This window comes from Triplophysa dalaica, chromosome 5, assembly GCF_015846415.1.
Source record: "Triplophysa dalaica isolate WHDGS20190420 chromosome 5, ASM1584641v1, whole genome shotgun sequence".
In the NCBI taxonomy this organism is placed as follows: Eukaryota; Metazoa; Chordata; class Actinopteri; order Cypriniformes; family Nemacheilidae; genus Triplophysa; species Triplophysa dalaica.
This window is the reverse complement of record NC_079546.1, coordinates 8,578,152-8,593,280: the sequence shown is the minus strand read 5'-3', so window position 1 is coordinate 8,593,280 and position 15,129 is coordinate 8,578,152. Positions and strand designations below refer to the sequence as shown.

Below are 15,129 nucleotides of genomic sequence, written 5' to 3'. Positions count from 1 at the left end.
TGCGAAAATTTGCTGCAAAGTATTAAAGACTATTATTTTCTTCTCACCCCCCCACACCAAAACATTTAATGCTATACTGCAATGCATTACCAAAAAATATAATGAAATTTGTTTTACAAACACATTCACCTTGACTTTTCTGCATCATTATGCAGGTGTGTAAGCCCTTTTTACGTATCAATACAGAACTTACAATTCTTTTAAACCAAATGTGCTTGCAAGTATTATTCAGATAGATAATGTTCTGTTTTATATGATTTTAAAACAGAATCCAATCTTTGTTGCTGATTCATTAACATGCATTCGATTCAAACCCACTTGACATTGATGGCATCAATTGTTTGGGCTACCCATTCCAGCTGTAAAAATGAGTGGCCTTTTTTATCACAGCACATTGAGCAGTGATGTTCGTACAGGGTGAGGTAGTAGGTTGTGTGGTTTCAGGGTTGTGATTTTACCCCATCAGGAGATAACTATACAACCTACTGCCTTCCCTGAAGGGCAGCAAAACACCGCCAGACGCTTTCACTTCATCCACTGTATTGAATGATTTCCTTTTTTTCCAAGATAAAATATCCAGAGCTTTCTATAATGACATGCTTGCAAATTTGATTTCATATTCAAAATGAACACAGGAATGTTGTTCTTGATAATAAAGAAGTCTGAACGATTGTCTGCTTTCCATTCTTTGATCCATATTTACGATTCCTGTGTGTATTATATAAAGAGTATATCCTGTATACTGCAGAAAATAACACGACTGGACTTTAAGATGTAGTTGTGTTGTTTGTGACATTATTTATTAAAGACGCAATGTAGAACTTTCCCATACTAAAGCCAGGGTTGTTTCTATTGTAAATAAAACATGACCTCGGCCCCCAGACAGCCATTAGCTGATGTTAAGAGCTACAAGGCTGTAGGCAGACTGGCCTTTCACTGCTGCACAATTTATGGGCACAAGCTGGCAGGTGTCCACAGAAGCCCCTAGACTCGTACTTACAAGTTATAATAGCATAGGAAGAGTACAAAATGTGAGGAATCACACACACTGGCAAGGTCACCTTGAAAAAAGCTGTTTCTGAAGACGGGTCATATGAATGTATAATATGTCAGTGTTAACTGAGGAAGTGCAGTAACTGTTGTTGTTATAAAACGTCTTTATGTAACACTAAATATAAGCTATTTCACTTCACAAGATCCTTTATTTTTCCAGTTAAACGCATCATTCATGTCAGAAACTGTCAATCACATGAAATGTGAACTTGGTATAATAATGTTGTTAAATAAGTAGCTATTATAAAGAAAATGATATTTTTATTATATGTTATGTTTATAATATTTTAAGATAAATCAAATAACAATTCTTAAATATACTTATTCAACCAGAGGGCAACAAATCCAGGGGTGAATAGCAGAAAGTCACCACTAGGTGGCAGCAGACGCAATTTTATTGTGAGCGGGGCCACGTAATCAATGAATCCGTCACCAAGGTGATTTTCAATCTGTTATCTTAAATAAGGTACGTTAGTGGATAATATGTCTGATAATAATTACAAGGAAACAGTATATGGCCTTCCTTCTGCTGCCAAATACAACACAAACAAACCAAGGCAGGTGCAAACGCTAATATAAAGACGCGGCTCTTCGCAATGAGGTGCGTTGCACAGCAACTCGATATTAAATTGACTGTGGGCGTGGCCTCTCCCACTAAACCCTGCACTGATTGGCTGAATCTATAGGTGTGTCGGGGGGTGTGTCATGTCGTATCCGGAACGGGAGATCTCGGAGCTTTTTGACAGCAGTGGTTGCGGTGAATTTTAAATAGGACGTTTAAGGAGAACTTCAACAGATCTGAGTCTTGACAGTGTCAAAGCTCTTGTGTTTATGCATGCCTGCACGGCGGCCTGGAACTGGGAGGTAGACGCGACACTTTTGTAAACAACGCGCTTGTGCAGTATTATAATCATGTTTGGTCCGGTTTATGGCTTTAAGTACTGTCGTTTAAACTCAAGCAAGTAAACATTCACGTAAGAGACAGATGTCTTTGCTTTTATCCGGCCTAACAAAGCAGATTTATATCACTAACGTTGCGTTCCATTTATTATACTCATGTATGGATTTTAGTTGTTTTTCTAATTTAGTATAGTTGCTTATTATTCTGGTGCAAACATATAACCACTTATTTTAAGTGATTTTGGTATTTTAAGATGTGTTGTCTAAGAGAAATAATATTTGGCTATTTTCAAGATCTATAAACATCAACGTTGCATCAAGTTAAATACATTTTAAATGCATAATACAATTATTTTGTCAAGCATATGTAATTTATATAAATGCATTTTATAGTTGTGTTGTTTTTAGGAATGCAGTTCCATCTATAAATTATATTAAAAATTCAATGGTGATAAGAAATGAATACAGAATTTAAGTCTGAGGTTGCGATTAAAAACATGCAAAAAGTAACATTTCAAAGGTTTAGTTCATCCAAAGTATGAGAAAGTGTTGGCCTACGTACCAAAGGGTCTCATGGTCCATTCTGTCCTGGTATGGAACGTTGTTTAAAGGTTCACGCCTATTTTAATCACTCATGACGTCATTGAGTGGGTTAAAATACTTTAAAAGATATAATTTAACATAAATATTGGATATTACTTCAAATATGTATCGTTCTATTAACTGTTAATTGTTAAGCAAAGTTAGGGATTGCTCTCATTTTTCTGTAATTTAATTACAGTTACTTCTCATGTAAGTAAACTAAATGCTTCGTATAATATATTTACATTTAGTCATTTAGCAGACGCTTTTATTCAAAGGGCTTAAAAAGAGTGAGGGAGCACTAAGCGATATGTCATACAGTAGCAATAATACAATAGGTGCCGATACAAAGTTACTGGTTTCAACAAAAGCTAGACCACTACCTGTTGATATATGTGTGCAATAGTGGAATTGACTTCAAAATGTAAAGTCTAACGTTAAAATCCGTGCTTTAATAAATAATTCTCACATTGGTAATGCATTGGTCAGTTGCTAATACTACTTTGTGTAATTTTATCTTTTTTAGTCTTTTCGTGTCTGTCCTTGAATCACTTAACTAATCAAGGTTGATATATGATATAGAAAGTGATAAGAAATGAAATACTTTTTAGACAGTGTCATGTGTACAGTAATGTAATTACACTATTGAATATGTAATAAGTAACTAGTAATGAATTACTTTTTCAGAGTAACTTGTCAAACACTGGTAGACAGACAGACACCTGGTCAATGGATGCACCTGTTTCCATCTCGCATTTTGGTGCATTATAGAAAACCTGAACTTTCGAGGTGGACAAGTTTAGAGTTCTCTCTCTGTTGGATGATTGCGATGAACAGACAGGATGTTTCTTGGGTGTGTGCAGAAAAAATTCCTTCCCATTGTCTTGTTTATAATTTTATCCATCCTAAGATTAAGGTTCTCTTATCTGATGCATTCCATTCACGTGTCCATTTGTTGGTATAATGCCAAAACAGCGGAGAGAAGCAGGCATGCAGGGTGTGTGTGTGGATTTGGACTTTGGCCCTTGAAAGCGTGCATGTATTTATTGGCAGCTGGTGGAAGAGAACGGTGGATCGTGATCTGGTAAGCATTGATTTCATTCTACTTTGCTCCGTGCTTGGGTGATGATTTTAACATCATTTGCCGTTGAGTTGTCTGCTTCGAATGGAGGCCTCCAAATGTATTATTGGCCATTTTGAGGGGTGAAGTATTTCTCTGTGGTTTTCCTTATCATATTAAACTGGCTTTATGGCGCTTTTGTTGTACCTGGTTTTTCCAGCGCCCCTTTGGCCTTGACTTGTGAGCAAATGCCTCTATTGAGCTGATAGACTTGTCTTTATTTTTCTTGCCGGACATACGGTCTGCGGAAGATCTTTCAGTTTTGCATTTGAAGTTGACAAAAAGTATTTTGTTTTATCATCCCTGAACTCAATATTTCTTTTCATCCCTGCTCTTAAACAACTGGCATGTGGTCACAGATTAATCTTTCGACTTGAGATATATTGTCTCCGTTGGGAGTGCAGAGGTTATTACGCTTCATCATTCCTCGCAGGCAGTGGAAAAGTATTATACACAGACCTCTGTGCTTCCATCTGTTTCCTTATTCAGTGCTGTGTTCAGTCCAAGCCGGTTGTGTTTAGCGCACAGTTTGAAAATAATGACGAGTAACCCAATCGATTTGAGTGTCCTGGGTTGTCCGGGTAGGAAATGTTCTTCTGTTAAACACTTAACCAGGTTTATTTAAGGCATTGTGTTCTGTCATCATTTGTTTTTTTTGATGTACCCCGCTGCATTGTTTCTTCACGGTCAGTCCAGACAGTCAGTCCAGAACAACATGGGAGGGTGTGTGTGTGTGTATGTGGGGGGCTGATCAGTCTGTATCAGTTTCACAGTTGTCAGCTGTGACCCTCCACAACCGAACCTCTCTTCTTTAGCACGTAGGCCGCATCCAGGCACAACGACACACAGCTTGTTTTATTTGTTTATTGGAACTCCATAAGAAATCCTCATGTTCATGTGCTATTGTTGACTGTTGCGCTTTGACTAGGCTTCTAATATGAATGGAGTCTTCAAATCATGTGAGTGTGCTTTTAAACAGATTTATTTAGAAGAACCATTGATTTTAATTATTGATTTACCAATAAACTAATAAATATTTTTTACTGGTATTCAGTTAAACGGCACTCTTGCTTGTGTAATACTTCATTTTTTTATAACACTGAACAAAATTAATGTATTTGTTTTAATTATTACTTATTATTTATTTCCACTATTATTTATTTTAACGACATATTTGCCAAACAGTGAAGCATTGCTGTTACACTAAATGTCAGTATTGCTGCTTCTTCAATGATATATAAAAGGACTGCTTTATATAACAATGTACATTTTAAAGAGGGAGGGGCTGAATCGTATGTATCCGTTAAGTGTTTCCAAAGTGGAGAGCATAGATACGTTTGGAAGCGTTTATGGGGTTTATTTTTGCTAGGCATGTTTCCTTTATATGAGTAACTAGCATCACTTCATTTGGCCCCAGTGTTGTTTCATAAGGCTGAAGTCATGTGTGCATGTGTTTACACACTGAATAAATTTAGTACCTTCGTTTCCTCCTCGCTCTGATACTAGAGATTGGAACCAGACGGGACTTAACAATATTATATCAATATCTATGTCACGGATGGTATGATAATATTAGTTTCTTAGTGTTTGTTTAGCATACATGCGTCCACTGGCAGCCACTCACTAAGTGACACACCGTGTATTTCTCCAATAGGAACGCTCATTGCTATGCTTGTCCGTGCATGTCTTGAAACTGGTAGACTCAAGAGTTGCACTGAGAGCAAGTCTGTTGTTGGTCGACTGAAGAATCTCTTCAGCTAATGTTTCAGATAGCCTCAACAGCTGGAGACAGCCAGATGTGAACAGCTGGGTAGGATTTCTGCCGATCTGCTCCGTGGCGAATCGGGATCAGGTATTTTTGAAAGCTGGACAGATTCCCGTCGCAGACGGAGTTGGAAACGGGATTTCTCTGCCAAGAGCTGATTTGCGACTGAAGAAGCGGCTTTGTTGACCGTCAGTGGTTGATGTCAGTGATAAGTTTTGGGATTTTATCTTATCAAACTTTAGATCCACTTAATTCTGGTGTCGGAAACTTTAGTTGTCTTTTGGATGTCTAACATTACAGCAAGAGGGGGTACCGGGTATGTTTGGCTCAGCTGTTGCTTGAGGGTCAAGTGTATGGTTACTTTCAAAACCTAGTGATCCATTGCAGAAGGTTTTGAATGTTGAGTCTGGCATTGGTTAGCGTTACCGCTGTAAGAAATTAAGGGGTTGAGTGGAATGCCATTTGAACCGTTGTCCACAAGACCCCTCGAGCTGCCATAAAAATTCCACGGAGATTGGCTGAAACCATTAGAGTAGTTAATTCTATTGTAGAGCATCATTATCTGGTGCTCAGCAGTGCTCTGGGTGGATATGTCTGGCGATGTGTGTGAATAAATACAAAAATCGGTACAAATCTGCTGACCGGTTGGCTTGCGTTCACCTTTGGGATTCAATTCCTTACTTGTTGCAGTGCATTCTGGGATTGCTTATTGCATCAAGGGGAGATGCTGTTTTGCCTCGAATTTGGCTACAATAATGTCTCCAATAAGTTGCATGCGTGTTGTAACTTTAGAGCAGTCTTTGCATGGAGACTATAAACAAAGGTTATATCTATATTTTTTCAAATTTTATTAGATTTGCTCTATTAGCAAGAATCACTGCACTGTTTGTAAGATGCACATGAATGCCTCTGTGTGCGTGTTTAACCAATCAGACATATTTGGCTGGTATCCCGGAGAGGGATTAGCTACAGCCAGGACTAGGCCTTAGTTAAATTAGGATATTTAAGCAGTTTTTAAAATCATGCCTTTCTAAAAAGCTTTACTGTTCTGCATCTTGAGACAAAACAAGGGCACTTATGTATTTTAAGATATGTCAGTGTAAGCTGTTTTCGGTTTAGACAGCTCTAGCATTTATTTTACTCTAGGACTAGTCTTAAGCTCTGTTCAGGAAACCGCCCCCTTTGCCGTAGCAACACCCTGACGACCAGTCAAGTCTGTGTTATTCTAAATAAATCCTTAAATGCTTTTGGCACCATGGCTGCTGTTAAAAAGAGACCCATTTTTCATATCGCCCCTGCTGGCACCTGCACTTTGACTCGCTCCAGAGTTCACATGGTGGGAGATCTTTTTATCATGATAAAACATGAAACAGCCTTTTTGCCTGCATACATAGTGATAACTGTTCCTGTCACCCGTGGCAACAGCGTATGCTGCCATGTGTTAAACAAGCTCCTCTAGTCACTGTTTTACAGAGTCCAGGTTGCAGTTTTAGTGAGTATGCAATGCATACTAAATACATGCTTAGTCTCTAGTCCAAATACAAAATTGTGCATACTGCAAATTGAAGTGTTATTAGTTGATTCAGATTGGTATGTATAGAAGAGGGTGGTCAGTGATAATATCGGTTGCTATTAAACCATTTTGGGGCAGGACTCCCCCCTGTTAGTTCAACCGATAGCAGAACATAAAAAAAATCATTATTTTCACTTATTTCATGGCAGTTGGTGTGGCTAGAGATCCACTTTTGTTAATCTGACTGTTATTGGTCGATAAGATAATGTCAAAACTATCAACCAGGCCTATATATAAGCTTCACTAACTGTTATCTAGAAATGGAATATTACAGTCATTTCAAATTAATCAGTAATTTCTTTCCTCATTCTTTATCTTAGCAGACTGATGATTGATTCAAAGCTCGCCGTGGTCCAGCGCCATGGTAGATATGCCGAGTCTGTACAGTCCTTTATCCCCGCTGGGCGATACGATGCTGGACAGCCCGTTATGCGGAGAGCTCATTGGTGACATACAGGACCTAGAGGAGATCTCTCAGTCTCTCAGTGAAGATACGCTCAGCTCACTCCACGTACTGGATTTCCAGAGCTCTGACACTGCTTTAGACAGCTCTACGGGTCTAGGTAGATTACATGTTGACATACACTGCCCAAATCCAAACCAATCTGGACTTGACACTAAAGCCTAATTGCATCAAGTTATTATTTTATTGATTTATTTTATATACTCCAACATATCAAAGGAAATGATGTTGGCGCATGAATGTCTTGAGAATGAAAAGCAGGTGGACAGAATACATGCAAACACATTCAGTTCATTGTGAAAAACATCTGAAAAAGATATTTGATAAAAAATGCAATACTGTAGATGGATACATTAAGTAAGCTAAAATATGATGTTTATTTGTCTTTACATTATTTCGGTTTGCCTCATTCAATAATTTTGATGAATATACAACTGAAAAATGTGAAGAAAAATATTGATAATACAGAAAAAGGGGTGTGTCGCGGGGTTATTATAGCTTTGTTTATAGTTTTATTGTAGTTTCTATTAATATTGCTAAAAATTAACTTTCTTTTTTATTTTGGTAGTTTTGATCAATTGTTATTAATTAATAAAAAATAACTACAATTAAATTTAAAATAATTACTTTTTAGTTTAATTTGTAGCAATTTTGTTATGAGCTTTTGTAATTATATTATTAATTTTATATTTCTTTTTTATATTGCTTCATACGTTTAATCTATTTTTAAAGTATAGTTTAGGGAACATTTCTCATTTTCATTGAGTTGAGGTTTTCCTGAAAATATTTGGGCCAATATTTGATTTGATTTCAATCAATTGAAATCTTTTCATATTTAGTCTTAGTAAACTAATAACCCTGTGTCCAAACTCTAGACGGGTAGCGTAAGTTTATCTTGAAATGTCTCATTTAATCGTATAAATGCGAACCATTTGTCTTCTAGATGTCTTAACTCCGGCTTCCAGTCCAGCCTCAGTCGTGTTATCAACCAACCCTGCCCAGGATGAAACCTCCGGCTCTCTCACCCTCGAGTGTCGGGTCTGCGCGGACCGTGCTTCGGGTTTCCACTACGGAGTGCATGCCTGCGAAGGGTGCAAGGTGAGCACACACGCTCACACGGTGGAAAATTCTTCGCTTCTTGCCAAAACGCTCTCACCTTTCTTCTGCTTGGCATTGGTGCACACAGCATGTGAATGTAAAGTTGCCAGTTACACTTTAAGCAAACGTCGGAAAAGAAACACTCGAACGCACACGTCAGGGTCAGATGAAAGCACATGCTATGCTGCCTTGATTAGCTTGCTAGCTTTTGCATAAAGACCCTAAGGCAACTTTATTCTTCATACATATCAGCTGAAACATTCAAAGGCTGTTTTGGTAGTTATAAATTGTTTTATCTAAATTGAAACTTTACAAAACTGTTGTATTCTTGAAAAGTCAAAGCAGAGTTGTGTCGGGACCTCGGTTTGCCTGGGTCACTGGTTCAAGTTTTATGTTCATTTGGTTTAACCTGACGCACCTTAACAAAAACCAGTTTCACGCCATTTTAAATCTACTCTTTTGGTCTTAACCAGTGACAACCTCAAAACATCAGTTACTTGGTTTGTTTTTCTGTGGCTTTAAGATGGGTAACCCCACCATCACGGAATCTCATTGGTCCAAAATCCTGGTCCTCATAGATCTATATTAAACATAAATGTAATCTGATTGGTTGTGATTGTGTTGCATCACATAGGATTTTCATTCTTCGACAGATAAACTAAATTTCTTTTAGAACTGCTTGTGGTGCAAAATTTGGTTTTCCATTTTGCAGCATGCAAATATTTTCCTAGATTTTACGTAGGAATTAATAGGCAGTAAAATGTGGCCATCCACTATTTTTTGAAGGTTTGTCTGTCCTTGATTGGTATTTTAGGTTTTATCGTCTGGTATGTTCGGTGTGTAGAGATGCGTCATTGGAGATTTTTTTAGGGCGGGGGCTGTGTGACATTAAATCATGAGACCAAACTGTAGTCTCACACCAGTTTCCACTGACCGTCACGTGTTGGGTTTGTCCACACTGGATTATTTTCGGTCTGTGCTGTAACTGTGACCCCTGCCACACATACCAGACTTTGATGACAGGGCAGCAAGCCCTGTCCACTGTGTCCTGAGAGTGCAGAGGTTATTTTAATGACGCTTTCTGTTGTTCTTACATGACTAGCTCCTAACAATCCCTCCGGTCTAGTCTGTTGTTGTAAACAGAATTTTTTTTAGAAATGTAATACTGTTATCTTGATTCGATCTTATCCAAGAACCGTTGCTTAAATGTTGTCTCCAAAAATGACACAATTATAGCTTTTTATAATTTAGAAAAGATTTTTGCTGATTTAACATTAATATCTGAGCCTTTAAATATACAAAGCATTGCAACGAGATGTTTACACATCGCATAGTATGACTATATTTGTTGGCAGATGTACACTGTTCTTCTAAAATAAATATTATTTTTACACCTGTGTGTTGGTCAAGAGAGCAAGTGTGGTATCTTAATCTAATCACAACGTGCAATTAACAAAGACGCTTATCAAGACGACCTTACTACGATGTGTAAGGTTCCGCTCTCTATTAGGCTGCCGGGATTAAAGTCCTTGATTTTATGTTTACATTATAATGTTTTATAATTTCAATAATAACAGTCTCCACTGAACGGGCGCATTTTATTTGAACGTTTCACAGGGGATGATATTGATTAAATATTTGATAATATTTCACAGGGGTTCTTCAGGAGAACCATTCGACTCAAACTGGAGTACGACAAGTGTGCACGGAGGTGCAGGATTCAGAAAAAGAACCGCAACAAGTGCCAGTATTGCCGTTTCCATAAGTGCCTTGCGGTGGGCATGTCCCACAATGGTAAGTGCTTTGTAACGCATGCGTGAAAAGTATCTGGAAAGTCATACTTAAAAATGCCTATGTGAAGCAAACGGGCATATGCAAGCAAATGCCTTTTAGCCGTCTGGTCCCAAGGTCCTTTTAGTGAATGTATGAAGTGTCCTAGCAGTGTAAACACGGCGTAGTTTATCACATAAACTATAGAAATGTTTAACTAACCACTACATGTCTAAATTTGTATGTTTGTGTAAACAGTTTAATAAATAAATGCTGCGTGGTTTGATATACAGTATTTTGTTACGCAATGCAATGACATTCATTAGTGCGGCCAGTTTATCACTGTATTCAAAACATCAAACAGAAATTTTATAAAAACTTTATGGCTCGATTCAAGATGTTTGATTGTTTTAGTGGTCATCAAGATATATTTTGTTTCATAACAATAATATTTTGTAACACTTAGTTTAATAGACGGCATCAACGTCAGTAAACCTGTTCGAAACAAAATTTAAATAATAACGAAATAATATGTATTTTAGCTTTCTCGGAAAATGTAAAGTAATGTCGTCATGACCTGTCTACTGTATGTTGAAACACACATGAACTTGATAACACCCAGGACTTTGACCTGTAGTCTTTTCTGTAGGCGTGAGCTAATATCGTGTTGTGTCTGTGGTAGTGTAGCCTGCTGCACCCCTCCCCCCCACACGAGGGACAGATTTACATCACATCACACCACCCCACCATCTCCTGAACTTTGTCCAGATGCTGATGGTGTGGCAGTGTGATGATGTAATACCCCTGTAATGGTGACGGCAACATACATCTGCGTGTGCAGTTTATATGTGGCAGGATACGCAAGCTTAGGTGTCTGTGATTTAAATTAGTACTATGTGTGTCTCGCAGCCATACGTTTCGGGCGGATGCCTCAGTCAGAGAAGCAGAGGCTGAGAGCCGAGCAGGTGATCGACAGGGAGGAGGAACACGAGACTCGGCAGCCTGATGCCAAGAGTCTGGTCAGGCTGATTCATGAAGCCTACCTCAAACACTTCCACATGAACAAAGCCAAAGCCCGTATCTATCTCACGGGAAAGACCAGCACTCCGGTGAGTGAGAGCGATGCTGGGGAATAACTAAAAACTAATTAAGTTGTTTTGAAACATGCAAGAAAATCAGTTTCTTAGTATTTCTGTCTTGTTTTGCAGTACGAACTGAACGTTTTTTTACTTAGTAATTTTGCCTTGCTTTCTAGTAGTTTGAAAAATCAAAAGTAATTAACTTTATGCTGATTCTGTTTCCTCTGTCCTTCATTCAAGCCCTTTGTCATCCATGACCTAGACACCCTCCGGCACGGCGAGCAGACTCTGGTCTCCCAATTGCTGGGTAACATGACAATCGGCGACACCTCAGATCTGCAGGAAAGAGATGTGGAAGCTCGGCTGTTTCTCTTCTGTCAGTACGCCTCGGTAGAGACGGTCACTGAGCTGACCGAGTTTGCCAAAGCCGTGCCTGGATTTGCTGCCCTGGACCTCAATGACCAGGTCACGCTGCTTAAGTACGGCGTGTACGAGGCACTTTTTACACTGTTGGCATCTTGCATGAACAAGGATGGGCTGCTGGTGGCTCGTGGCGGTGGCTTTGTCACTCGGGAGTTTCTCAAGAGCCTGCGCAGACCCTTCAGTGACATGATGGAGCCTAAATTTCAGTTCGCCATGAAGTTCAATGCTTTAGAGCTCGACGACAGCGACCTGGCGCTGTTTGTGGCTGCTATTATCTGCTGCGGAGGTGAGATGAATTTAAAGGGATGGGTTAACCAAAAAGATCAATTCTGTCATCATTTATACACCCTCAGGTTGTTTAGAATCTGTATAAGACTCTTGTTGAAAGAAGATATTTTGAGAAATGCTTCGGCTGATTTGTGTCCAACCAATGGAGGTCAATGGGGGTCAGTGTTGTTTGGTGACCAACGTTCTTCAAAATATCTTCTTTTGTGTCCTGAAGAAGAAAGAAAGAAAGTCGTATGGGTTTGTAATGACATGAGGGTGCATAAGTGATGAATGAATTTTTATTTTTGGGCAAACTATCCCTTTTAAGACATTAAGTAGGTTAGTCACGGGCCACTTTTCTTTGTCTGCCACCTCTGGAGTCCTGGAGCCAGCAGCTTTTGAAAGACATTAGATAATGATGGTCAGACTGAGTTGGGTAGTTTTTCTCCTGAGGGCTTGCGAAAATACCCAAAGTTTCCTTCCCTGTCGATTCCAGCAGCCGCTGTAAGTGAGACTGTGCTGCAGGGACCTGAAACTCAAATGGTTCCACAAACCACAGCTCCCAGGGGATGCTTTTTTGGGCTGTTTTTTCCTTAACCGTTATGCTTAAGAGAGATTTTATTAGCGAAGAACCCTCTCCAGAAAAACACATTTAATACATATTTTGGAGCATTTTTATTTACATCATGTCTTTCGTCTACAGACCGTCCGGGGCTGAGCAACGTGTCACAGATCGAGAAAATACAGGAGAGCATAGTTCACGCTCTACAGCTCCACTTGTCGGCCAACCACCCTGATAATGCCTTAATCTTTCCCAAGCTGCTACAGAAACTGGCCGACTTGCGTCAGCTTGTGACGGAACACGCGGAGCTGGTCCAGGAAATCAAGAATACGGAGGATGCATCGCTTCATCCGCTGCTTCAGGAGATCTATAGAGATATGTACTGAGCACAGGATCTCTTCCCCATCCTGTGGTGATGACTCGATCTCAAGTTCTCAGGAACGCTCCTCTATCGACGGGATACGAGATAAAAGAAATCTTTGAGTAGGTGGATTACAGACCTGCTTTCAGACAATGAGGGTCTGGTGAGGAAGTCCTTGGGGTGCACAGCTGCTTTGCATCATGCACAGTGGAAACCTTCATGGGTTTCTGCTCATTAATAATGCACTGACGTTTATAAGGACACTGCACGCGATTTACTACTAGACGGCATCCCATAATGCACGGGAAGCCCCCCTTAAGGTGTAGTTAATGAAGATTAACGCCATAAAGTCATGCACATCACTGCCTCTATCAAATAAACCAGGTTTTAGAAACTGCTAGAAAAAACATAGAGAGATTTTCAGTGCTTCTTTTCTGAAAACTGTGCAGCTTGTTATGTAATGTATATGTGATATTTTAATATTAGAATTTAAGATGTATAAAAAGCCATGGAAATCATATTGTTTGTTACCTCATTTAAAATGCTCATCATTTGTAAAAATCTTTTGTATAAAACACATTATTGTACACTGTATAGCACTCCTGATGTAATATTATAGTACAATAATGGACTTAAAAATGTATTTTAGAAACTAAAATTACTTTATTAGACTAATTTTAGACGACTAAAAGGTTATATTTGGGATGAGTGTTTGCATTTTCTTACTGTTTGTTTTGATCAGGACAGTTTGGCTATGACCACATGCACATCAGATCTGTTTTTAGAAACTGCTTGATTGGTAAACTACTGTAGATTATGAATGTCTTTGTTGTTGAATCAAGGAAAATACTATCTTACATATTTAACCTTTAGAGCAAACTTGTTGACACGTGCACTTTTGATCATCATCGTTATAATGTAATAATTTCATTTCTTATATTTCATTAAATTTATATTTTTTAAAACATGGATTGTTGTGGAGTAATTGTGGATTGCAATAGGAGTAGGTAGCGTTACATGAAACTTAATGAGTGTGTAGTCTGTAAAGAAAAGTCTTTAACACGAATGTGTGGTGCGGAGTGAATTAACTACGCTGATGGCGCCCTCCTGTGGCTAATGTAAGTATTGCACAAGTTACGTTCTAAATTTGTCCTTCTTTGCGACCCGTAGTGACGTTATATCAACATGGCGTTTCCACAAAAACGTCATTTTTCAAAATAAACATGATGCTTTAATGAAACCAAAGTACACTTTGTAACATTAGATGCTTTTTTGCAAGACATGAACATTTAAAACGAATGGACCTCAACGAAGGATCGGCGCTGGGCGTATTTAGATGCAAACTCTGTGAATTGTCAAGTCCGTATACTTTCTACGGACAGAAGCCACCAAACACGAGAGCGATAGTGTAAGTAGAAATATTTAAACATAGCTTTATATTGCTTGCCATATTGCATGATATGTATTTAATTATTTTCAGCGTCTTAAACCCCATGTTTAACACCGACCAATTCAACATAATCTGTGAATTGTTTTTAAAGTCTTAATTCATTTTAATATCATCTGGATTTGTCACACAGCCTCTTGGAAGAATGTTATGGCATGAAAGACCCCTTCAGTCCAGACAGAGAAAAGTTCCTGGTTTTAGGATCCAAATGCAGCTTGTGCAGTAAGACTGTGTGTGTTGGAGCGGTATGTGCTTTCTTTTTAATAGTTTAATAGGATATAACATTTCAAATCATATCTCATATCACTTGTTATTTTTAGGACTGCAGCTTGTTCTACACCAAACGCTTTTGCTTGCCATGTGTGCGAGATAACATCCATCAGTTTCCAGAACAGATTCAGGCTGAGCTGGCGAAGAAAAAGACCATCCAGAAGACGTCCTCCTGACCACCTCACAATGTTCAGCCTCTCATTGGTCACATAAACAAAAGACACTAATAAACAAAACTTTTCCGGATATAAACATCATGTTGTTTCTCTAAAACATGTTTCTCCATTTTGCATCCGGGAGCCTTTGGTGTCTTCCTTATGTAGTTCATAATTCTCTATACTAATAAAATAATCAGACATTTTGAACTGGATAATTTGTATATTTTCATTATATTAC

General features: G+C 38.6%; 2 protein-coding genes across 16 annotated transcripts in view; both read left to right on the top strand.

The window, feature by feature from the left end:
* pparaa (peroxisome proliferator-activated receptor alpha a) overlaps positions 1 to 13,987 on the top strand; it is a 38,745-nt gene extending 24,758 nt beyond the window's left edge. Inside the window, exons 1-8 of one of the 15 annotated variants that reach the window (XM_056747482.1) lie at positions 1,388 to 1,917; positions 3,223 to 3,619; positions 7,314 to 7,556; positions 8,400 to 8,554; positions 10,210 to 10,348; positions 11,234 to 11,433; positions 11,644 to 12,112; positions 12,797 to 13,987. In XM_056747482.1, the coding sequence (XP_056603460.1) occupies positions 7,355 to 7,556; positions 8,400 to 8,554; positions 10,210 to 10,348; positions 11,234 to 11,433; positions 11,644 to 12,112; positions 12,797 to 13,041 (1,410 nt within the window). In that variant the 5' untranslated portion in view covers positions 1,388 to 1,917; positions 3,223 to 3,619; positions 7,314 to 7,354 and the 3' untranslated portion in view covers positions 13,042 to 13,987. Of the gene's footprint in view, positions 1 to 1,387; positions 2,028 to 3,222; positions 3,620 to 3,655; positions 3,739 to 3,763; positions 4,615 to 4,640; positions 5,622 to 7,313; positions 7,557 to 8,399; positions 8,555 to 10,209; positions 10,349 to 11,233; positions 11,434 to 11,643; positions 12,113 to 12,796 lie in introns of those variants that run through there. The other 14 variants (XM_056747478.1, XM_056747488.1, XM_056747483.1 and 11 more) reach the window with 14 other exon arrangements.
* A 137-nt stretch (positions 13,988 to 14,124) lies between these two features.
* cdpf1 (cysteine rich DPF motif domain containing 1) lies at positions 14,125 to 15,098 on the top strand. Its single transcript, XM_056747497.1, has 3 exons — positions 14,125 to 14,424; positions 14,597 to 14,708; positions 14,784 to 15,098. Exons 1-3 carry the CDS (start codon positions 14,315 to 14,317, stop codon positions 14,907 to 14,909), a joined length of 348 nt encoding a protein of 115 aa, XP_056603475.1. The 5' UTR covers positions 14,125 to 14,314; the 3' UTR covers positions 14,910 to 15,098.
* The last annotated feature ends 31 nt before the right edge of the window (positions 15,099 to 15,129 follow it).